At 41.7% G+C, this 23,147-nt stretch overlaps 2 protein-coding genes across 3 annotated transcripts; both read left to right on the top strand.

Moving 5' to 3' along the window:
- Nucleotides 1-423: 423 nt before the first annotated feature.
- Nucleotides 424-11,183, top strand: LOC310818732 (keratin, type II cytoskeletal 7; the record flags this gene model as incomplete). The annotated part of the gene is given in 10 exon segments (XM_083689758.1): nucleotides 424-432; nucleotides 1,102-1,223; nucleotides 1,225-1,428; nucleotides 1,785-1,800; nucleotides 3,562-3,741; nucleotides 4,709-4,776; nucleotides 5,710-5,791; nucleotides 5,988-6,077; nucleotides 10,979-11,040; nucleotides 11,042-11,183. Coding segments are annotated over 10 exon segments (975 nt in total).
- A 6,738-nt stretch (nucleotides 11,184-17,921) lies between these two features.
- Nucleotides 17,922-20,621, top strand: ccr9a (chemokine (C-C motif) receptor 9a). Of its 2 annotated transcripts, XM_083679410.1 has the most exons (3): nucleotides 17,922-18,006; nucleotides 18,470-18,505; nucleotides 18,725-20,621. In XM_083679410.1, the coding sequence occupies exons 2-3, from the start codon at nucleotides 18,470-18,472 to the stop codon at nucleotides 19,781-19,783; spliced, it is 1,095 nt and encodes a 364-aa protein (XP_083535536.1). In that variant the 5' UTR covers nucleotides 17,922-18,006; the 3' UTR covers nucleotides 19,784-20,621. The 2 variants fall into 2 exon arrangements, with proteins under 2 accessions (XP_083535536.1, XP_083535535.1); XM_083679409.1 differs by lacking the exons at nucleotides 17,922-18,006; nucleotides 18,470-18,505 and adding an exon at nucleotides 18,506-18,576.
- The last annotated feature ends 2,526 nt before the right edge of the window (nucleotides 20,622-23,147 follow it).

Consider the following 23,147-nt stretch of genomic DNA (forward strand, 5'->3'; position numbering starts at 1 on the left):
TGTGCAGTACTCAGGAGTACACTCTTAGAAGGGTCTGGGGTCCATGTCGAGCCATGTCCATGTTTTGCAGTAGCACATTTGGGACCTATATGAATACAATTGTTGTCAATAAAAGGGTGAAAATATCTTATGAAAGTGGGTTATAAGTGATAGTACTACTATGGGCATGTTTTCTCACAGAGTGAAGGTATGCCTCACCTGAGAGGTATCCACATACCTTTTACCCGGGAGGACTCATTCCAAACATGCCACCCAGAGGCTTTGTCAACCAGGCTGTGTCCTCTGCATCCCTCCTTGAATTCCAGCTTATGAGCATCAGGGGCCAGTTTTTAAGTTATGTGGCAGTTTCTCTGACAACAGATTACAGCAAGTCCTGGACTAAATTGTACTTTCAATGTAGACTCTCTGTGGAAGATGCTTATAATGCTAGAGGTAGGATTAAATCCAGGAAACCAACCCTACTAGTTGTCAGAACCCTGGATTCAAGTATGCTACCATAGCCTATAGTGCCCTCCATAAGTACTGGAAAGAGGAAGCATCTTCTTTTAACATTTAAAAAAAAAAAAAAATAATTAACAGGATTTGAAATCAAACAATTACTATGAGGTTAAAGTAGAGATTACCAGCTTTAAATCAATCCTATTTCAGCACCTTGACAGGTGTTCCTGGTTAGTCAGGTGTGTTTCGTGTAATAGGACAGTGAAGCATTTGTTTTTGGCTCTTTACTTCAAAGATTGAAATTAAACAATTACAATGAGGTTAAAGAATAGATTTTCAGCTTTTATTTGAGGGTATTTGTGTACATATTGGTTAGACCATTTAGAAATGACAACACTTATTCATAGTCCCCCTATTTCAGGGCACCAAAAGAAATGGGACAATTGGCTTGACAGGTGTTTCTGGTTAGTCAGGTGTGTTCCCTCACATCATTTGGGCAGGTATAAGAGAGCTGTCAATGTTAAGTATTAATTCTAGGCTTTGCATTTAGGGGGTTGGTTCTTGGCCTGGGTGGGGGAGCCGGGGCCAGGCTGGGTTTCGTTGCCCTCTTGGGCAGAGGTGGCGGAGCAACTTTGATGGCCAGCCCTGCCTTTGCCATCGCAGCGCAGGGGTGGTGGGGGGCGGGGGGATCAGCACCGGCTCAGCACCAGCTCAGCCCTGGCGGTGGGCCCAGCTCTGGGTCGTATCCTGGCCCCTGTGCTATCTCGAGAGGCTGGGCTTAATGAGCTCCTCCTACATGACCAAAGTGAGGGCCCTCCAGCAAGAGAATGCCACCTTGGAGGCAAGGCTGTCACAGCTGACGGGAGGCACCGGCATGGGGCCCGAGTCATCCAGGACCACAGCCGAGTACGAGGCTCAGGACAGCATTAAACTGGGAATTGAGCTGGACAACATCTGTACCCTAACCCTGACCTATGATCTCAGGGCCAAGTGAGAACAACAGAATCCAATCTGGACCCCATACGCTTCCATCAATGGAAAATGTGTCTGCTGCAAGTTGCTAAATAACTGGGATATGCGCATAAAAAAATGTCTTGCTGTATTGACTGGTGTGAAGGTATGTGGTTAATCATAGAAACTTCATTTTAGAGTTAACTAAGTGTCCTGCATAAGTAATGGAACAGTGAAGCATTGTTTTTCTTATTTTAGCTCTGCAGTTTACTCCCAAAAGTTTTTATTTGAAATCAAACAATTACTATGAGGTTAAAGTAGAAATTGTCAGACTTTTTGTCTGTTTTTTTTCATTGTTGTACTTTGATGCATCTCCCCAATACCCCCCTGTACAGGTTCTCTACTGAGATTGTAAAAAAAAAGGGAAAAAAAAGAAGAAAAAGAAGAAAAAAAAGTAATCCTTCCTTCTTCTAATATTGTGACTGCCAATGGCCCCTGGTCATAGCATAGATTTGTTTTTCTTATGATGACTGATGTATAGATGATTCACTTACTTTAGACAAATGTACTTGTTGTAAGTCGCTTTGGATAAAGGCATCTGCTAAATGTCTAAAATGTAAAAATGTAATGTTCTCTTTCTCTTTAGGATGTACAGTGCATTCAGAAAGTATTCCCCTTCACTTTTTCCACATTTTGTTATGTTACAGCCTTATTCTAAAATGGATTAAATATTTTTTTCCCCTCATCAATCTACACACAATACCCCTTAATGACAAAGCCAAAACAGGTTTGCTAATTTACTAAAAATAAAACAACTGAAAACTCACATTTACATAAGTATTCAGACCCTTTACTCAGTACTTTTTTGAAGCACCTTTGGCAGCGATTACAGCCTCGAGTCTTGTTGGGTATGTATTTGGGGAGTTTCTCCCATTGTTCCCAACAGAGCCTCTTAAGCTCTGTCAGGTTGGATGAGGAGCATCGGTGCACAGCTATTTTCAGGTCTCTCCAGAGATGCTCGATCGGGTTCAAGTCCGTGCTCTGGCTGGACCACTCAAGGACATTCAGATACTTGTCCCGAAGCCACTCCTGCGTTGTCTTGGCTGTGTGCTTAGGGTTGTTGTCCTATTGGAAGGTGAACCTTCGCCCCAGTCTGAGGTCCTGAGCGCTCTGGAGCAGGTTTTCATCAAGGATCTCTCTGTACTTTGCTCCGTTCATCTTTCCCTCGATCCTGACTAGTCTCCCAGTCCCTGTTGCTGAAAAACATCCCCACAGCATGATGCTGCCACCACCATGCTTCACCGTAGGGATGGTATTGGCCAGGTGATGAGCGGTGCCTGGTTTCCTCCAGATGTGACGCTTGGTATTCAGGCCAAAGAGTTCAAACTTGGTTTCATTAGACCACATAACCTGGTTTCTCATGGTCTGAGAGTCCTTTAGGTGCCTTTTGGCAAACTTCATGTGCTGTCATGTGCTTTTTACGGAGGAGTGGCTTCCGTCTGGCCACTCGACCATAAAGGCCTGATGGATAGGTGGTGGAGTGCTGCAGAGATGGTTGTCCTTCTGGAAGGTTCTCCCATCTCCACAGAGGAACTCTGGAGCTCTGTCAGAGTGACCATTGGGTCCTTGGTCACCTCTCTGACGATGGACCTTCTCTCCCTATTGCTCAGTTTGGCCGGGCGGCCAGCTCTAGGAAGAGTCTTGGTGGTTCCAAACTTCTTCATTTAAGAATGATGGAGGCTACTGTGTTTTTGGGGACCATCAATATTGCAGAATCTTTTTTGTACCCTTCCCCAGATTTTTGCCTCAACACAATCCTGTCTGGGAGGTCTACGGACAATTCTTTCGACCTCATGGCCTGGTTTTTGCTCTGACATGCACTGTCAACTGTGGGACCTTATATAGATAGGTGTGTGCCATTCCAAATCATGTCAAATCAATTGAATTTACTACAGGTGGACCCCAATCAAGTTGTAGAAACATTTCAAGGATGATCAATGGAAACAGGATGCACTTGAGCTCAATTTCGAGTGTCATAGCAAAGGGTCTGAATACTGAAATGAAGGGAGAGTGTTAGAGAATTTGAGCCGTAAACCTTTAAACAAAATGTAAATCATAATGTGCTCTCTGAGGATACCCTCTGTCAACCTAACTGTCTGTCCATTTTCTTAGGAATTGTCCACTCTGCAGTCTAAACTGGGCACTACTGCAATGGACACTTCTGTTTTGATGATCGAGGTGAACACAGGCAAGTCCTTTGATATCTCCAGAGAACTCAACAAGATGAGGATGGAGTACGAGAAGTCTGTGCAGCAACATCGGGAGGAGGCTGATGCCTACTACAAACTGAAGGTGTGCCCTATAAACAGCTATTTTCACTTAACTGTACCTATATTTCTGTCAGTTGGTCGGTTGATTTAATCTCTGCCTGTCTATAGTGTCTTAATAGGAAAACTTGAGTTATTATACGTGCATTCTTTAGAAGAATGCATTTACCTTGTTAGCAGTATTTATTCAAGTCATAAACTGAAACTAATGAACATACAGTACATCCCACATTATTTAACATTGTGACAATTGTCATTGTCACTGAATCTAGTCAGTAAAAGTTTTATTTCCTCTTACATTACTGTGAGGATATTTTTACATCAGAGGAGTTTACGCAATACATTACGTAACACGACCAGGAAATGTGAGCCAATGCCTCAAACATAATCGTAACTCATTTGTCAACTGCTCTAAATGTGTCACGCCCTTCACTTCCACCTAGCCTGTGTCAGTCCCTCTCCCCAGTCTGTGTGTTCCGTGTGTGGGCGTGGCTCCAGGCTCCTGCTGGCCCATTCACGTCATCATCTCCACCTGCCGATCTACACACCTGCAGCTCGTCTCCTCATCACCCATCTGTGTTTTATACCCTGGTTTTCCGTCCACTCTTTGCCAGTTCATCATAGTACTTCCTACCTATACGTCCCAGCATTTCTAGTCTGTTGATTCCTGGTTTCGGATCTACGAGTGTTTTCTGGACTGTGCTTCTGCCTAACCCCTGTCGGATATCTGCCTTCTCTAGAACTGCCTGCCCGTATCTCGACCCCTGCCTGGACTACCCGCTATCCTCCCCTGCCTCCCCTGCCTACCTGCGAGCCCTTCCCGTTTCCCCCAATTCCTTCAATAAATACTCTATTATTTTATACCTGTGTCCAGACTCTGTGTTCTGCATTTGGGTTCACTAGCTCTGATTCGTAACAAAATGGATCAATAGCCTGATACATGTATAATACAACATATGGATCACTGTTACGCCCAAACCCCCTGGTGGTAGGGGACCGCCGGCGCAACACAGGACAGTGAGAGCATGAACGAAGGAGACCAGCGACAACTGGGGTTGTGGTAGGGTGACACTGAGGGTGTGGTAGGGGTTAATTGATGGACAAATGAGGACTTGATTGAAGGATCCCAGCTGCCAGGCATTCCCACTGATTCACCTGACAGGAGGGACCTACTGGAACACAAGAGAAAGAACACAAACAAACAAAACACCCCAGGTCTAACAGAAAGACCTCTCCACCCGTAACACTCCCTCCCTCAAATATCAACCCCTGGTTGATACAAACCATAACCCTTGGGGAGGAAAAAAAACATGTTACATCAACAAACATATTTCAATAGTGGAGTAAAAATAATATGATGTTATCAAAATAATGACTTTCAAAACAAAAACAAACAATATTTTCTCATGGTTGTCCACACCGGGACAGAGCATCCGCGAAGACATTAGCAGTGCCTTTCTTATGGCGGATGACTAGGGAGTAGTTTTGTAGAAACAAGGACCACCTCATTAGTCGACGGTTGTGGTTATACATTCGGTGAATGAAAACTAAGGGATTGTGATCAGTGTAGACCACAATGGGTACAGTACTGGACCCCACGTACACATCAAAAAACTGTAAGGCCAACAGTAGGGCCAGGGTCTCCTGTTCTACAGTAGAGTACCGCATCTGGCATTTGTTGAATTTCTTCGAGAAGTACCCGATGGGATGATCTAAACCATCTTCATCGGACTGAATCAATACTGCCCCAGCACCAATGCAACTGGCATCGACCTCCAGTGCAAAGGGGAGGCTGAAACTTGGTGCACTAAGCACGGGAGCACTGCATAAAAGAGCCTTACAGCTCTCGAAGGCCGTCTGACAGGCATCGGTCCACTGGAAAAAAGTTTTGGACTCACAAGGTCAGTCAAAGGAGCAGCAACAGAGGAAAAGTTTTTACAGAAACCCCTATAATATCCCGCCATTCCTAAAAAACGGCGCAACTCCCTTCTAGTGGTAGGAACTGGAAAGTCACGGATCGCTATCAACTTGGCAGCAAGGGGGCGCACTTTGCCACCACCCACTTGGTTACCCAAGTAAGTCACCGTTGCCTTTCCAAATTCACATTTTGCCAAGTTGACGGTCAGAGATGCATCTGCCAGATGCTGAAAAATGATGCGGAGAGAGCACACATGCTCCTCCCATGTTGTGGAATGAACCACTACATCATCCAAATATGCCGTACAATTTGGAACGTCTCCGAGTACGGTGTTTACCAACTTCTGGAAACAGGCTGGGGCGTTCTTCAGGCCAAACGCCATCACTGTGTACTGCAAGAAGGTATCGGGAGTGACAAAAGCTGAGATATCAGAAGCACGAGCTGTAAGGGGCACCTGCCAATACCCTTTAAGCAGGTCTAACTTTGTCACAAAAGTAGCAGAACCAATGGTATCCACACAATCATCAATGCGTGGAAGTGGAAACGAATCAGAAACCGTGATGTTATTTACTTTTCGATAATCCGTGCAAAATCTAAAAGTCGAGTCTGGTTTCGGAACAAGTAGGCAAGGACTACTCCACGGACTGGAACTAGGCTTAGCCAGACCATGTTCTAACAGGTACTGAGTCTCCTGTTTCATAGCTGCCCTCTTGACAGCGTTAACGCGGTAGGGATGCTGTTTTATTGGTCGAACATCACCCACATCTATGTCATGCTCCAGGACATTAGTACGAGACGGAACGTCTCCAAACAGGCAGGAGAAATCTGAAATTAATGATACCAGCTCTGATTGTTGCTCAGCACTCAAATGTGACATAAGACTCGGAAGGTTGTTTAGCATCTCTGAATTGGTCAATTGAGGGATTTGTTGCTGAAATCTACGGGTATCTAACCCGTCTTCGTCACAATCAGACGGATGGGAGCTAGGACCAGCCACTCCAACAGTGGCCACTGAGGGCACTCTGCTTTCGGGACTGAAACTTTCTCGGTCGTGGTATAGTTTAAGCATGTTAAGGTGACAGATACGTGTTTTTCTCTTCCGATCAGGGGTTCTGATTATATAATCAGTTTCACTCAACTTTCTCTCAACGGCATAAGGACCTGAAAATCGTGCTGACATGGATGACCCCTGAATAGGTAACAGGACCAATGTACTTGAACTAGAACACTAGAGCCACATGAGAACTCCCCACTGAAAGGCAAAACGTCACTCAAAATGAATGATTGAGCAGCACCTGTATCACGCAGTATGCGTACAGGATATTTTCTATCTGAGCCCAGAGAAACATAACTGTCCAACATGAACGGATTGTAAGTTGAATCAGGGTTTTCCCCCTCCATGTTGTCTGGCACAGCAACTAATGGACATAATCCCGTTGGCGAAGGAGAGCCAGTTTTGCTTGCTTCCTTCTTTTTAAGCACAGCACAGTTGCCTATCAAATGACCAGTTTGGTGACAATAATAACACTCACGGAGATCTGAACGAGGAGGAGACGGCACCCATCTAAGCGGGGCTTGAGACTTTGGACTAAAAACAATAGCCTTGCTTCGATCCTGCCTCTCAAACCTATCCTTTCTTTCAGGACCCGGTAGACTAAAGTGCTGTTTATGTGTTAAAACATACTCATCAACTAAAACAGCAGCCTCTGCTAGCTTAATGATTTTTTTCTCATTTAGGTATGTAGCTAAACGCTCCGACAGAGAGTTTTTAAATTCCTCCATTAACATCAAGTCACAAAGAGAATTGAAATCAGAGACCTCAGTAGCTTTAAGCCACCGATGAAACAAGGTCTCCTTCTCACTGGCAAATTCCACAAAGGTCTTATCCGGAGTTTTTTTGTAAGCACGAAAACGCTGCCTGTATGCCTCAGGCACGAGACTATAGGTACGAAGCACTGCTGCTTTTAACATGGCATAAGTCAGACTTTCCTTAAGAGGCATTTTATTCATTACTTCACAAGCTTTTCCAGTCAGTTTGCTCTGCAGCAAAGGAGCCCAGGCCTCCTCTGGCCATTTAAAAGCAGTTGCAATTCGCTCAAAGGACTCAAAATATTCATCTACCTCTAGTTCGCGGAACTGAGGGACCAACGATACCTGTCGACTGGCATCAAAAGGCTTAGGTAAACCACCAGGAGTGCCTAGTGTTTTCAAATCAGGCAGATTTAACTCAAGTCTTTTCATCTCTAGCTCTATTTCAATTTTTCTCATTTCTAGGGCATGCTGCTTATCTAGCTCTAGTTGGTGCTGCTGCCTATCTAGCTCTAGCTGGCGCATAGACTCTGTGTCGATATTCTCTCTCCTTCTCCCTCTCCTTGGCCTCTATCTTAAGACGGGCCACTCGAACCTTCACACGGGGGACTAGTGGAGCCTTCAGAGAGAGAGGAGGTGTTTGACCGAGTCGGGCTAGGGGGAGGGGACCCCTCCTCCCTTTCAGAAGCAGGAACAGGAGGAAAACCCTCATCTGTTTTCCTCTCCCCAAGGTTCACACCCTTTTCCTCTAAGAGGTCTGTTACTGCCTCTTTTAATTGAGACAAAGTCTTTGTCTTAGGGAACTCAACCCCGAAATGGGCACCCAAGGCACATAACTCCGCCTTTTTACAACGGGCCAGCCCCTCTACAGTGGGGCTGGCCAGGAAAACCTCTGGACTAAAGCTAGTAGCCATTTTAGTACCTGTAGTGTGATGAACTGCCAGAAAGAAAACTACAAAACTACTCATTCACACATGAAAGTCAATAAACACAATCTTACCCCACTACACAAATGCAACAGCCCAAACAAAGCAAAACCTAGAAAAACCCAGAACCTAATTACCAACTAATGTCACTGGACTCCAACATCCACACTCTCACTGTCTGGCGGGACCACAAGTGATACTGGACGAGCCCCCAATATGTTACGCCCAAACCCCCTGGTGGTAGGGGACCGCCGGCGCAACACAGGACAGTGAGAGCATGAACGAAGGAGACCAGCGACAACCAAAAATCTGTTCAATAATAATTTATTTGCAGCAGCACGGGACACAGAGAACGAGACACAACATAGACCCAACCCCCTGAGCTATGCAGCGACGACTAAAGGAAAAACCCCAGGAAAAAACTAAATCTAAACTTATAACTCAAAAACAACCCCAAAACTAACCCCCTAAACAAATCCCCATGACCGGCGCCGAAGCACCTAAACAATACAAGGGTTAGCGTCGCCGCTCTATCTGATGTACTAATACAAGGGGTACCCTATGTGTGTGCAGGACAAGATGTAAACCTGCAGGTTTGTAACTAATTACCCTACCTCTCGAACTCTGTGCCCGGCTGAAAAAAGAAGAGAAAAAAAACAAGGTTTACAAAAAGGTAAACAAACTAAAAAATAAACCAAGTGAAAACTCAGGAACATAAACTACATCCTAAACAAAGTATCAAAAAACAAAAGGAGAGCTGCCACCTCTCTAACTTAGCCAAACCAAATGAGGACTGCCACTCCTTTTGAGGAACCAAACAAAATAACTTAAATAGGGTGTGGTAGGGGTTAATTGATGGACAAATGAGGACTTGATTGAAGGATCCCAGCTGCCAGGCATTCCCACTGATTCACCTGACAGGAGGGACCTACTGGAACACAAGAGAAAGAACACAAACAAACAAAACACCCCAGGTCTAACAGAAAAAGACCTCTCCACCCGTAACAATCACTCTCTTACGTGTCTGCTGTAATGTATAACTTTTCCTCAAGCAATGTCTTGGTTGACAAATACAGTGTCCTGCATAAGTAATAGGACAGTGAAGTATTTTTCTTCTTTTGGCTCTACACTTCAAAGATTTGGATTTGAAAGCTAACAAATACTATTTGAAAGCAAACAAATACTATATATTAGGTTAAAGTAGAGATTGACAGCTTTTATTTGATGGTGTTCGTGTACATATTGGTTTCACCATTCAAAAATTACAACACTTTTTATGCATAGTACCCCTATTTCTGCTATCTACTGTAGCAAGACAGTTAGCTAACTGGTTATTATAATAATTTGCATGAAAAAACTTGAATTTAAAGAAACGAAAACAAAACGTATCTCCTTCTCTCTCTCCTCCTACTAAATACATGTGTAAAAAGTGATAATTGTCTCTCAATAAATCTCTCCAGAATGATGCCAAACAAGTTCCTGATCAGATTGCAGTTAGTTCTTCTGGATATCTGCCTATATAGCTGAAAATGCTATTTGATTTTAAGAAGCTACACTGAACTACAGTGGGAAACCCCCTGTTGCAGTTCTAAGACTTTGCTTGGTGCTCGCTTGCTCAGAGAAAGCTTTGAAACAAAACAATAAAACTAGTGCTATAATACACATAGAAAAACCCCTTTAAGGGGTGTTTGGGGAGAGACGTTTGTTTAAGCAAAATGGAACCCATGGCATCACATAATAAATGTTGTATATTTGTCTGTCCTTCTGTTTGAGCATTTCAACATACACTTGGTTCTTGAAAAGTGCACTGCATATAATTCCCAACTTAGTTTTGAAGTTCCATGTGTTTTTCATCCCATTAACTCTCCAACAACTCTCCTCTCTCCTGGACAGTCCATGACACCAAGTTGTTTTATAAGAGCATGTTGTGCTGTATTCTCATCAAGACCACGGCTGTCAATCACACAGCTGTCAATCACACAGCTGTCCACTGAGCCTCACAGTCAGTGAAACGTATATGTTTGCTTATAAGAGTTTTTACAAAAGTCCACCTGCTTCAACACAGCAGATACCCATGTCACTGTTTACGATAAATCACTCCTGGAAATCACATTCAAATGAAAGAGGAAGTGGTAGAATATGTGTCTTGTTTTCTAAGTGATGTAAAAGTCCCCCTGCCACTGATGGCATTGCTGAGATTGTATGAGAGCAACTTTCCCAGAAGAAACAAAGGCACATTGTTTCAGTTTCAGTCAATGTTTGTTTTCTACTGAAAAAGTGGTTCGAATTAGCATAAGCAACGAGAATTGGCAAAAAAAAAAGGGGCCGACCATGATTTGAACCAGTGACGCCAACATAGCAGTAAGCTAGCTAGCTTTTATGTAGGCTGGGTGTTGTGTTGTTGCTGCAAGGCAAATTGTGTAGATGTATGAAACTAGAGAGAAACAGAGTTGTTCATGCAAGGCACGGCAGTCAGAGTGTGTAGGTGTGTGTGTAGGTGCGTGACCCTGTGTGTGTAAGTGTGTAAGAGAGAGACAGACAGAGAGACTTCTTTGTCTCCCTCTCATCATTCCTTTAAATTGCCTCCCTGCCCTACTTTCTCAAATCAGCAAAGCTTGGCTAAGGCCCAGGCTCAGTCTAGTGTAGGTGTGGCTGAGTACCAGGCTCAGGTGGCTAACGTCAGCCATCGAGGTATCAAAGTCTGACCTCCACAAGCAGATCCTGGCCTATCAGGAGCTTCTGGGTGTCAAGCTTGCTCTAGATGTGGAGATCTCCACATACAGGACGCTGCTGGAAGGAGACGATCTCCAATAAGTAGAACCAACAAGGTGTTGAACCCTTGGTTCTCAATGCAACTCAAGACCACATGAACTCACTGTGCTTAAGCCTAGGCTTTACATTAGTATGATGTAGTTTAGGCCATGTACACTGGTGCTTGAATGGATGGAGCTAGGTTGGGTGGGTCTGGTAACAAAGTCAGAGACAGCTAGCATGGAACTTGGGACCTCTTGTGTCGTGACTAGCAAAACACTGCTATACTGAAGCATTAAAGTAACAATAAGTTGTTTGCACCTGAAAAACAACCCAAATTATACAGTGCCCTGTGTAAGTAATGGGACAGCGAAGAATGTTTTGGTTTTTTTGGCTCTACACTCCAAAAGTTTGGATTTGAAATCAAACAATTAATAGAGATTCTCAGCTTTTATGGTATTTATGTACATATTGGTTTCACCATTCAGAAATTACTTTTTATGCATAGTCCCCCTATTTCAGGGTATCCAAAAGTGATGGGAATATTGGCTTGACAGGTGTTACTGGTTCGTCTGGATGTTCTATGTTCTGTGACATAATTTCTGCAGTCATAATACTAGTCAATGTCTAGTATTGATTCTAGGCTTTGGCTTTGGAGTCTGCTATTGGTGTCTGTCAACATGAGGACTAAAGAGACGTCAATGGGAGTCAGGGAAGCAACAATGTCCCACAGATCAGGAATGCACTCACATACAGTGCCTATAGAAAGTCATCATACCCCTTTGAAATAGTTACTATATTTGTCGTACAGCCTGAAATCAAAACCCATTAAAAAAAAACTTTTTCCAGCTTTATGTACAAATTTAGCCATACAACATCAAACTAATGAAAAAAAAGGCAACAGGTCTGAAAATGTATAAAAAATTAAAAACAAGAATAACAGGTTTGGAAAAGTCATCATTCCCCTGATTTAATACTTTGTAGAGCCACCTTTTGCTGGAATTACAACCATCAATCTGTTTGGATATGTCTCTACTAGCTTTGCACACCTAGATTGGAGAATATTTGCCCATTCTTCCTTGCAGAATTGTTCGAGTTCAGTCAAATTCCGTGGTGAGCGGCGATGGACTGCTCTCTTCAAGTCCATCCACAGATTTTCTATTGGATTTAAGTCAGGGCTCTGACTTGGCCACTCAAGAATATTCACCTTTCTATCCTTAAGCCACTGCGTTGTTCTTTTGGCGGTATGTTTAGGATCGTTGTCGTGTTGGAAGGTGAATGACCTGCCTATCTTCAGCTGTCTAGCAGAGGGACGTAAGTTGTCCTCAAGAATTTGGGTGTACTTGGCAGCATCCATTTTCCCTTCAATCCTGACCAATTGCCCAGTCCCCGCTGAAGAGAAACATCCCCACAACATAATGTTGCCACCACCATGCTTCACAGTAGGTATGGTGTGTTTTTGGGTGGTGTGCTGTGTTTGGTTTTCGCCAAACATAGCGCTTGGAGTTCAGTCCAAAAAGTTCAATCTTAGTCTCGTCTGACCATAAAACCTTTTTCCACATGGCAACAGAATCTTCCAGGTGTTCAGAAAAGGCTTCTTTCTTGCTACCCTGCCATACAGGCCAGCTTTGTGTAAAGCTTGTGAGATTGTTGTCACATGCACAGACAGACCAGTCCCAGCCATAAAGACTTGTAAGTCCTTCAAAGTTGCCTTTGGCCTCTTGGTAGCTTCTCTGATCAATGTCCTCCTGGCTTGGTCATCCAGTTTGGACGGACGGCCTGATCTAGGCAAGGTGTTGGTGGTGCCATACGCCTTCCACTTCTTAATGATGCTCTGATAGCGACTCAGAGGGATAGCTAAAGCCTTTGAAATCTTTTTGTAGCCTTCACCTAACTTGTGCCTTCCTACAACTTTATCCCGGAGGCTTTTCCAACCATGGTGAATTCTTTGCACTTCTAGTAGTGGAATCCTCAAGAAACAGCTGGTTCTATTCTGAAGTAATTAAAACCACTACAATTGATGTCAGGTGGGGGGCAATTAGCCTGGTGTGTGATCTGGAAGTTGATTGGTTGCACCTGAGCAAGTTTATAATGGTATACTCTAAGGGGCTGATCACTCAACGAAACCAGGTATTTCACTAATTAATTTTTAATAATTGTCCAGAATTAAAAAAAATATATATTTTCACTTTGATGATGAGGGTTATAATGTGTACATACAGCTCAAAAAAGTTAGATTTGATTTATTTTAATTTCCAGGGTGTAATGTGACAAAAGGTAAAGATTTCACAGGGTATGATGACTTTCTATAGGCACTGTACTGAGACTGATGTCAGAGACTGCCATCCACAGAAGACCACCAGCAGAACTACTGAGGCTACACTGCAAGATCAAACCACTAGGTATCCACAAAAACAGGATGGCCAAATTGCGTTTTGCTAAAAATAACATAAAAAATTCTGGAAAAAGGTTAACATGTATCAGAGTAAAGTGTGGAGGAAAAAAAGCAACTGCCCAATATCCACAGCACACAACCTCATCTGTGAAATATGGTGGAGGGGTTACATGAATATTCAACTCAATTCAATTCACACTTTATTTGTCCCCATTCCTATTAGGGCTACAGTGGTGCTTCAGACACATAACACAGACAGAAACAGAGACAATAACTAGACAAGAATATGAGAGACAATGTATGTATAGAAACTACAGCAGCCATGACCTGTTAGTTATTTGAAGAGTCAATGTTAAATTAAACACATTACAATTGCAATTACAATGTTGATATTCTGTTATGATTTCCCAACTGGGTTCTGTATCATATTATTAAGTGTTGATATTTGCAAAGTAGATTATATATTATATATATAATCTATAATATTATATATTATATTTGTGAAGTAGTACACAACTGAGTTACACAGCTGAGACACTCACGTCCGTTTAACCATTTATTGCATGAAAATGGTCATACATTTACTCTCATAGCCAGTACAATCATGTCACTCAATAACTGTTGAATGCTATGGAGGAGAGTAAAACTTGGCTGCTTTTAAGAATGATTGCACCACTTTTATAAACCTTATTGCCATTGTAGACTTACCACTCATTTGTGAATTGAATTCATATAAAATGTAGGTGTGTGTGAATGTACAAACTAATTTGCTGTGTTTTTAAAGGATATATGATATCAAGTTTCTTTATTTGTTTATTTATTCAGTGAAGAAACAGAATAGGGGGGAACATTGAGCATGCAAGTACGTGTTTTTCTCTGCCATCTATATCTTGTTCCTCAATATCATAGCATTTGTGGTTGGAGGTTGTCATGCAAAGCCAAAGAGTGAAAGTACACCGCACGATGTTCTAGAGGACAGCCGCCAGTAAACACTGAGAGGGAAAGATGTTTTTTCCTGCACGTCACAACCCCACACAGGGTTGTCACGCTATGGTGTTCACTGTTGTCATGCCAACCCTGATATGCATAGAGTGCCTGACATGCGTCCATTGAATCTTGGGTTTCAGTATTTTTTGCACTGATTCAAATTATGCATTTAGTATCATATTCAATGAGCCGAAAGGCTGGAATTAACTGTGCTGCAATGAAAGATGTTTAAAGAATGGATGGATGGATGGATAGTCTACAAATAGATACTTTTATTGTCCTCAAAGATGATAATGCTTTCATATTTGATTCAGTGTGGATTTTACATGATAACACTATGGCCCATGTACAGTTTGATATTCAGAATTACCAACCTAGTCAAATATGTTTTCAATCAGGTGGCATTAAAGTATGTTGGAAGAACCTTTGAAAATGGATAGAAGTTGTTTTTGGCTTTTATAATACCTAGCCTATATGTTCTAGGTTGAATTGTAGACAAGCTAAAAATAATGAGGACATGTGTGCTGCCACGTGTCTGCACAAATATCACGTTGTCTTACATGCTACTAACCGCTACCACTTTAGCCCACAGTTTTTTTCCATATATACCGCGCGCGCAGGTGTGTGGGTGTGCGTGTGTGTGTGTACGTGTGTGTGTGTGTTTGTATATGTGTGTGTGTGTGTGTGTGTGTGTATGTGTGTGTGGATGAATGCGCCTTGTTTTGTTTTTGAAGAAGTGAGAATGACATTTTGTGACAATGAATACAGTAGATTTCATGGTCCCAGACAGCTAAAATTAGTGCATAAGCAACTTCATTCTTCAACGATCCAAGTATCCATATCCTAAACCATCAGCAATGATGGTTTTGATTCATAGTAGAGGGACAGTCGATTAGTGAAGTAATAACCAATGATAATAGTCACCAAAGCCCACATTTGGGTGTAACATCAATTTCTCCAATACTACATACAATACACAGCTGAATAGCCCCCACAGGGAGTTGATGAAACTGTTCAGAGAGGTTGAGGGTAAAGCACTGTGATAGAATCTCTCTTCTGACATTGCAAGTGGACAACACATAAACAGAGAACTCAACATATTAGCCCGCTTCCTCTTTCATGTATTTACACATTTTGCAAATTTTGACTGTTCATAGACCAAAAGGTCACAATGACATGTTTGTTGACATAGTTGGGCAAAAGACAGGGCCCTTCATAACCTCTAAATAAAGATACGGTAAAGAGCACAGCACCTGTATTGTAAGGAATGCATGCATCCATAGGTATTCTGTGTCATCTGCCTTCTTTCTCTGTTTTTTCCCCTCAAAACTGTTTTGGGCTTCAATGTATTATTGTCAGTGTTGTCACACTTACTAGTTCTCTAATTTGCCCAATCAGTCAGGGTCACATTGAAATAGATGACATGCATCGCTCTGCAACAGTTTTCTGTCAGTAGTGTTGCCAAATCAAGTGTAAGAGATGTTGTAAGACTAGTCTGTTTGTTTTGTTAGGCACGCGATGATAAAGAAATGAATTGTATAGTTTAAAAAATAAAATAAATGTAACAAAATACGATTTTGCTTCAAAACAAATGCACACATTGGTTTATTTAATGCTCAGCAATTTAAAAAAAATAGAAATTAAACTGACTGGAGGGAGGCTTTAATCAATGCAAGCATTAGCAAAAATGTTTCTAAAACATCGTTGTTCCCATCTATATAATATACAGTACTTTACTTGAACCCTCCGTGATAAGGTCTGCACACCACACTATCAGAATAATGACAAAGCAGTTGTAATAAACAAACAGTTAGTGTCAGTTTATAGCAAGTGGCTTCACAATGTCAGGGCACAAATCATTATTTCGGAAAGCTACTTATTACAGCCGTACCTTATGACTGAGAGTTCAAATAAAGTACTACTATGCAAGCTGTTAGTTACAAGATTGAAAGACACCTTGTCACGCACGCACGCACGCACACAAAGTGCCACGCATACAAGTATCATTTTCATAACATTATATCTAATTTGCACATGTCAAGTTCAAGTGAGCACTGTGTTTTTCAGTCTCACTTGGCTCAAAATATCTGTGCAGATTCACTTGATATAAAACACAGGTGAAATATGCCATTAGATGAGAAACTGCTGTTAATCCACCATTGAAGGCAAAAAGACAAGCCCAAGCAAGCATGAAAGTGTCAAATCTCTTATTTGACAGTTGGCAGTAGCCAGGGTTTATGCAGTAAGAAGAGAGGATAGATGTTGCTGCTATTACTGGGCCATTTTGAGATTAGGCTACTTTTCACATAGTTGTGGCAAAAATGTAGCAAATAAGCCCCCAAAACAGTTCTACTGTGTCTGGCTCCACATATGCACACACAGACACACACACAGACACACACACAGCGCCTTGACTTACCAAACCAACACTCGACAAGTAGAGGCAGACAACTAGTAAATATACAGGAATTTGAGAAGGATTTAATATCACAAGACGATTCACTCACTCTCCCCACAATACATGAGTCTAATGTTAGAATGTATACCTGCCTTAGCCTACAGACAAGTATGTCCACTTCACAATGACTGGGCATTGGTCTCTATTGAAATGCAATGGATACTGTATATGATAAACTCAGTATATAGTATATTGACATATGGTTAATACTTTCCAATCTCGACTTCCAGGTCGCAACAAAACTGCTGGTTTTAATCCTTCCCCTCTAATAAGAGATTGGTTCGGACGTGGATTACAGAGTGATTGCACTCTCTGACCTATCAATAACATTAATCAATCACTTATCAACCGGGGAAAAAGAAAACCAGAGGTACTGCAAACCTCAAGGCCTGGATGTGAAGACCCATATAGGGTACAATACAAAACAAGTATTATGGTCAGGATAATGCAAGGGTAACCAGTGTGTGTGTGTGTGTGTATGTGTGTGTGCGTGTATGTGTAGATGCAAGCCAACACTGACTACAAATCACAGGTATAACACCTGCTGTTAATGGACATACTGTAGCCCTAGCAATGTATGTGTGTGTGCGTGTGTGCGTGCGTGTATACAGTATGCATCTTATGGTTGTATTAAAGTCCAGAAGTCAGTGGTTTGTTTGGTTTGTCCAAACAGTTGTCTACCACCCAGAATTTCAACCGAAGATACTGTATGAGTACATGACTATGCCAAGTTTGCCATACATACACAATCCATTAATAAATCAAATCTTTGGTTCATCAGCTTTTACACTGATGCTGCAAGGTCTGCAGAGGGAGTTAGGATAAGGACAGTTAAGAGCCAAACCTCCCAAAGTGATACTACAGAATATCTCATTGCTTCTACTTTGAGTTTACGCACGTCATTGTGGTGTAACTGACAGCATAAAAAGCCTCTGCAGAGTAGACCGTATCTAGATGGTTCCATCAGCAACACAAAGATAAGGAAGCAACCAACCAACCAGATTTCCCTTTTGTGACTGACTTGCCCACGCAAGCAGAAAATAAGAGTAAGTAAAGTTTGCTTCGTGTAATAGTCTTACATCATGTTCTCAAATATAACAAAATGTTGCCATAAAGTGGGCTCTGTATTGTTTTTGTGATATTTCAATGTGCTTGTATGAATGATGTGCAAAATGCTGATCAAAAATTAAAGCTTTCTTGACATATTCTCTTGTGATAGTTCAGTTAATTTGCAAGATAAAATAAGGAGGAATTTATTTGCTTAACCATGTATAATTATGCAACAATGCTAGCATGGTAACCAGTGCGAAATATTTAGCATATGAAATATGTATCAGCATGTATGGTACATTATGTTACGAATGGTACATTATTCTACTTATGGTACATTATTCTACGTATGGTACATTATGTTATGTATGGTACATTATGTTATGTATGGTACATTATGGTATGTATAGGTATGTATTTTTTGACTAGTTATTTTTTTTGTCCATCCCCTTTCACCAGATGGCTGTTTTATCTGATATGGTGACACCTGTGGAGGTATGCAACCTCCATTATTCATCCTTGTGTGCATTTGTGTTTGTGTATTGACATTTCTTTACCAAGAAAATGTGAGTGTTTGTTTCTGTGTGTGTATTAAACATGCATAAGAAAATGTGCATGTGTTATGTCTGTGTATGTGAACTCTCATATATTTAACTTGCATAATTGTGTCCTCAAGTCCTCAAGTTCAACAAGCTGTGTTGTCTTGTGTCACAGTACGACTACCCAGAGTATGATTCCATCATCACCCCAACAGCCGAGGATGATTTGGTCGACTACATGTGTGATAAATCTGCCGTAAGGGCTTTCCGAGGACTCTACGAGCCTCCCCTATACTGGACCATCTTCATCCTTGGTGCGCTGGGAAATCTGATGGTGGTCTGGATCTACATGCATTTTCATCAGCGTCTCAAAACCATGACAGATGTGTATCTCCTCAACCTGGCTGTGGCTGACCTCCTCTTCTTAGGGACACTGCCTTTCTGGGCGGTGGAGGCAAAACAGGGCTGGGGCTTTGGCTCAGGCCTCTGCAAAGTCACCTCAGCCGTCTACAAGATCAACATCTTTAGCAGCATGCTACTGCTCACATGCATCAGTGTAGACCGCTATGTTGTCATTGTCCAGACCACAAAGGCGCAGAACTCCAAGAGGCAGCGGCTGACCTACAGCAAGCTGGTGTGTGCTTGTGTCTGGCTACTGGCTGTGATGCTAGCCTTGCCGGAGTTCATCTTCTCTACTACCAAGGAGCTGGCGGGAAAACAGTCCTGCACTATGGTCTACTGGAGTAATGAGGGCAACCGCACAAAAATCCTGGTCTTGGCGCTTCAGATCTGCATGGGCTTCTGCCTGCCTTTCCTAGTCATGGTCTTCTGTTATACCGTCATTGTCCTCACCCTGCTCAAAACCAGAAACTTCCAGAAGCACAAGGCCTTGCGTGTCATCCTGGTGGTAGTGGCTGTGTTTGTCCTCTCTCAGTTGCCCTACAATGGAATGCTTGTGGTGGAGGCTACTCAAGCAGCCAACACCACTGTGACCGACTGCAAAGTGGCAAAGAGTTTCGATGTGACTGGCCAGGTGCTGAAGAGCCTGGCGTACACCCATGCCTGCCTTAACCCTTTCCTCTACGTCTTTGTCGGGGTGCGTTTCCGCAAGGACGTCATAAAGCTTATGCAGACCTATGGTTGCTGGCAGGGCCTGGGGAAGTTTAGCAAGGGTGGCCCCGCACGGTCCTCTGTCATGTCTGACACAGAAACCACACAGGCTCTCTCACTTTGAAGGGACAGTCCACTTAGCCATTGTGAAATCAGAAGTCCTTTTATCCAAGCGAGAGCTGATGCATGTTCTAGCCTCAGATGCAAGGTCTGTAATAGAGAACAAACCACTGAAAGGAACAGTCTTAGTGAAGAGAGATGATGTTTTTTTCTTTCACTGTGACAAATGTATTTGGCAGTGACTTTTTTGGTTGACTGACCATGGGTTGAGGCTATGACACGGAGAGCTGGAAGCTGGCAGCATCACATGGATGTATAGTTAGTCAGATCAGTTTATTGTTTTTGCTGATTGCAATAATGGGACCATGACAGCAGTAACCAAAACAGTCTCCTAATAAAATGATGTGCCTATACATGATGCATTCCCAATTGTGTGTCCTGGATGACACATTAGAGAGATTTTTGGACGATACGTCAACAACTGGAAGATACTGAGTGAAATTGTGTGACTTAGGTAAGAAGTTAATCTTTATTAGCTTTAAATTGTGGTTGGCAAGGCAAGCTGTTAAAGCAATGCAAATGCATATTCTCATGGTCAGGACAAAACTGAACAATTATTTAAAATACTACCTTAGCCTTCATTTATGTATAGAAAGCCCATATGTGTTTTGAGAATGTTTTTTTTTTTTACAGTGAGTGTCATAAAATTGTTTTTGGTTGAGTTGCTGCCTTGTTATATATATATATATATATATATATATAGTGATAGTCATCCTCAAAACATAATGATTGTTCAATTGTTTCTTTTTTCACTGTTATTCATTTGAAATTAATTTTCATTATAATTATTTACTTTGAAAGTGTCATAAGTACATGAATAAAATAAATAAATACTTGTTGTTGTAGAATTGTGGCATGTTTTTCTTCACTACTGTGGTGAAAAAGAGAGTGGGAGTTGGCATCATGGTCAGATGATGAAAGTGTGGCGTACATACTGAAAGTGTGGCGTACATCCTGTTTTGGTGCTAACCCTGTGAGAATAGAACGTAGTATGGCTTTGCACTACACTGACAAGTCTATATTACACAAAAATAAATTTTTTGCCTTTACACACACACACACACACACACACACACACACACACACACACACACACTACCACTTTAAGCTTCTGTTTGTCACAAAAGTATATGGCAACCACAGTGGTGTGAACAAAATGTTCTCACCAATGCTGGGGCCCATGTCAAGAGACCTGAGGCTGTTACTATACATGGACAGAGGCTATAATCTGTTGCACTATATTACAAATATTGCCTGCAATATATTTTTTATAATCTAATGTAGAATATTATTCTCATTATTCTACCCGACCATGGGTATCTCTGATAAATTTTTGGTAATAATTCAATCGGAATTGAAGAGTCCAAAAAATCTAGCACATAACAGTAATAGTAGTACAGTGTATACAGTAATAGTATAGTATAATAGTACAGTATGGGGGAAACATATCAATCTATTTTCTTCAAGCACCCCCTAGTGTTCAAAGCAGTGGACTAACGTCTCAATACAAAGGGGTTATTCAGAACCAGAGACGGGTGTATGAAGTCATCATCATTTCCTTTTAGTGTCTTGTGCCTAATATGTAAGCACACAAAAAGTCGAAATACAATGGTAAATAACCCATTAAAGGTCATCAACAGGAGTAACTTTCATGTGTCTTTTTTGTTTGAGAAGTTTCCACACCTTAGTTTAAGTGAATTAACTTAGAAAAAGAAACACGATTTGCCCTCAGTGCTCCTTCATTTGAAAAACAAAACAAAACAGAGAAAAAACATTTCTGATAAATGACAAATGAAAAATGTTAGTTTCTATACCACCAAGTTCAGTGGATCTCTCTGCTGCTAGTACAGATACACGTACATCTTAACTCCAACTAAAATGTAGCCGGGTACCTGAGCGTGGTTGAGTACTACAGTAGTACTTGTGCCTCCAAGCACACGTTCCCACTGTAGCCTGGGTTCAATCCCTGTGTCTGCCATTATACTGCCACCATCTCCCCATCACTGTAGCCTGGGTTCAATCCCTGTGTCTGCCATTATACTGCCACCATCTCCCCATCTATTTCTGTGCTGTCTGATAAACAACAAATACATGGAGTCCACTCACCTTAACTAAATAAATAATAATATTCTAGCTGGCTTCCTTAGAATTTAAGGCACATTTTTAATGCAATTGCACAAAACAAAAGCCATTGTAACCACACTCTAAAAACAATTAGTGACCAAAAACTACGTTTTAAGTGAGAAGTTATGGCTCGTCAAAAGCCGCAAAAGACAGATAATTCAAAATGACCCATAACTTCTCCTATGCACTAACAAGGTTTTCCAACACACAGCTTTGATACCTGCTATGTTGGTCTACTGTACAAACAACATGTACTCACCACTGGGCAGCTTGCTGTCTTTCTTTTACAGCCAGTTATATTTGGGATAAATCGTAACAAATACCACAGAGGCAGATGTTATCAAGTTGCCTATGGCCTATTAAATTGGCTCAGTACTGATTAATGTGGGGGGTGGTGTGGAATTTACAAAATAGCCTACAACAGTTACATAGCCACTATCAGCAGGCATAAATTATCCACATACTTTTTTATTCCAAGCTTACTTAACACAGCAAACAAAGCACATATTGAACTAAAGCTTTATTCATAAGTATGTTTTTTGTTATTACTAATCTAACTACAGTGCCCCACACTTAATGATCAAAATCTGGAATACATGTTTTATTAATCATAGACTTTTGTTTAAATCTGTTAGAAATGTTTCTCTGGTTTCTCTCCTTTGCCCTCAGCCTTAATCGTAGCTTTGGTCTTTTTGCTTTCTGTGACGGTTGCCTTTTCGACTTGATGATAGAGTAAGTACAGTCCGATAGAAAGTAATGATATGGTGCAGTACAATCGCAAATTCGGAACTCATTGATCACATCCTACAAGACAGGTTGATTGAGGCTCAGAGCTTTGCGTAGGAATTACACCACCTGTCGTAAGACAATGTACACCATAGTGGAGGCTGGTGGAGGTAGAAAAGTAAGAATGGGCTCATTGTAATGCATGGAATGGAATTAGGAATGGTATCAAACATACCATTCCTAATTCAATTCCACGCATTACAATGAGCCGTCCTCCTCCGATTTCTACCTCCAGTGGTACAAATGTCGTGGAACCAATTGACCTTATTCCTGCAACTGTATTTTCAAATTTCCTTTGACAATATGATAATGTTTTATATGAAAGCTTACTTTGCAGAAATAGTTAGTGTGCTTTGCGAATCCACATCTATATAAAAAAAAAGTAAAATCTGTAAAATCTGCATGAATAATAGGTCCCTTGAACCAGTCATGTAGACTGAGAACGTCCCTAATAAATC

This window comes from Argentina silus (genome assembly GCF_951799395.1).
Source record: "Argentina silus genome assembly, chromosome: 1".
Lineage (NCBI taxonomy): Eukaryota > Metazoa > Chordata > Actinopteri > Argentiniformes > Argentinidae > Argentina > Argentina silus.

Bases quoted from the DNA above. Each gene is read 5' to 3' on its own strand.
- ccr9a (XM_083679409.1), top strand. From the start codon at position 18,508: ATGCAACCTCCATTATTCATCCTTGTGTGCATTTGTGTTTGTGTATTG. The intron at 18,577-18,724 runs GTGAGTGTTTGT...CTTGTGTCACAG, and splicing joins CATTTCTTTACCAAGAAAAT to TACGACTACCCAGAGTATGA.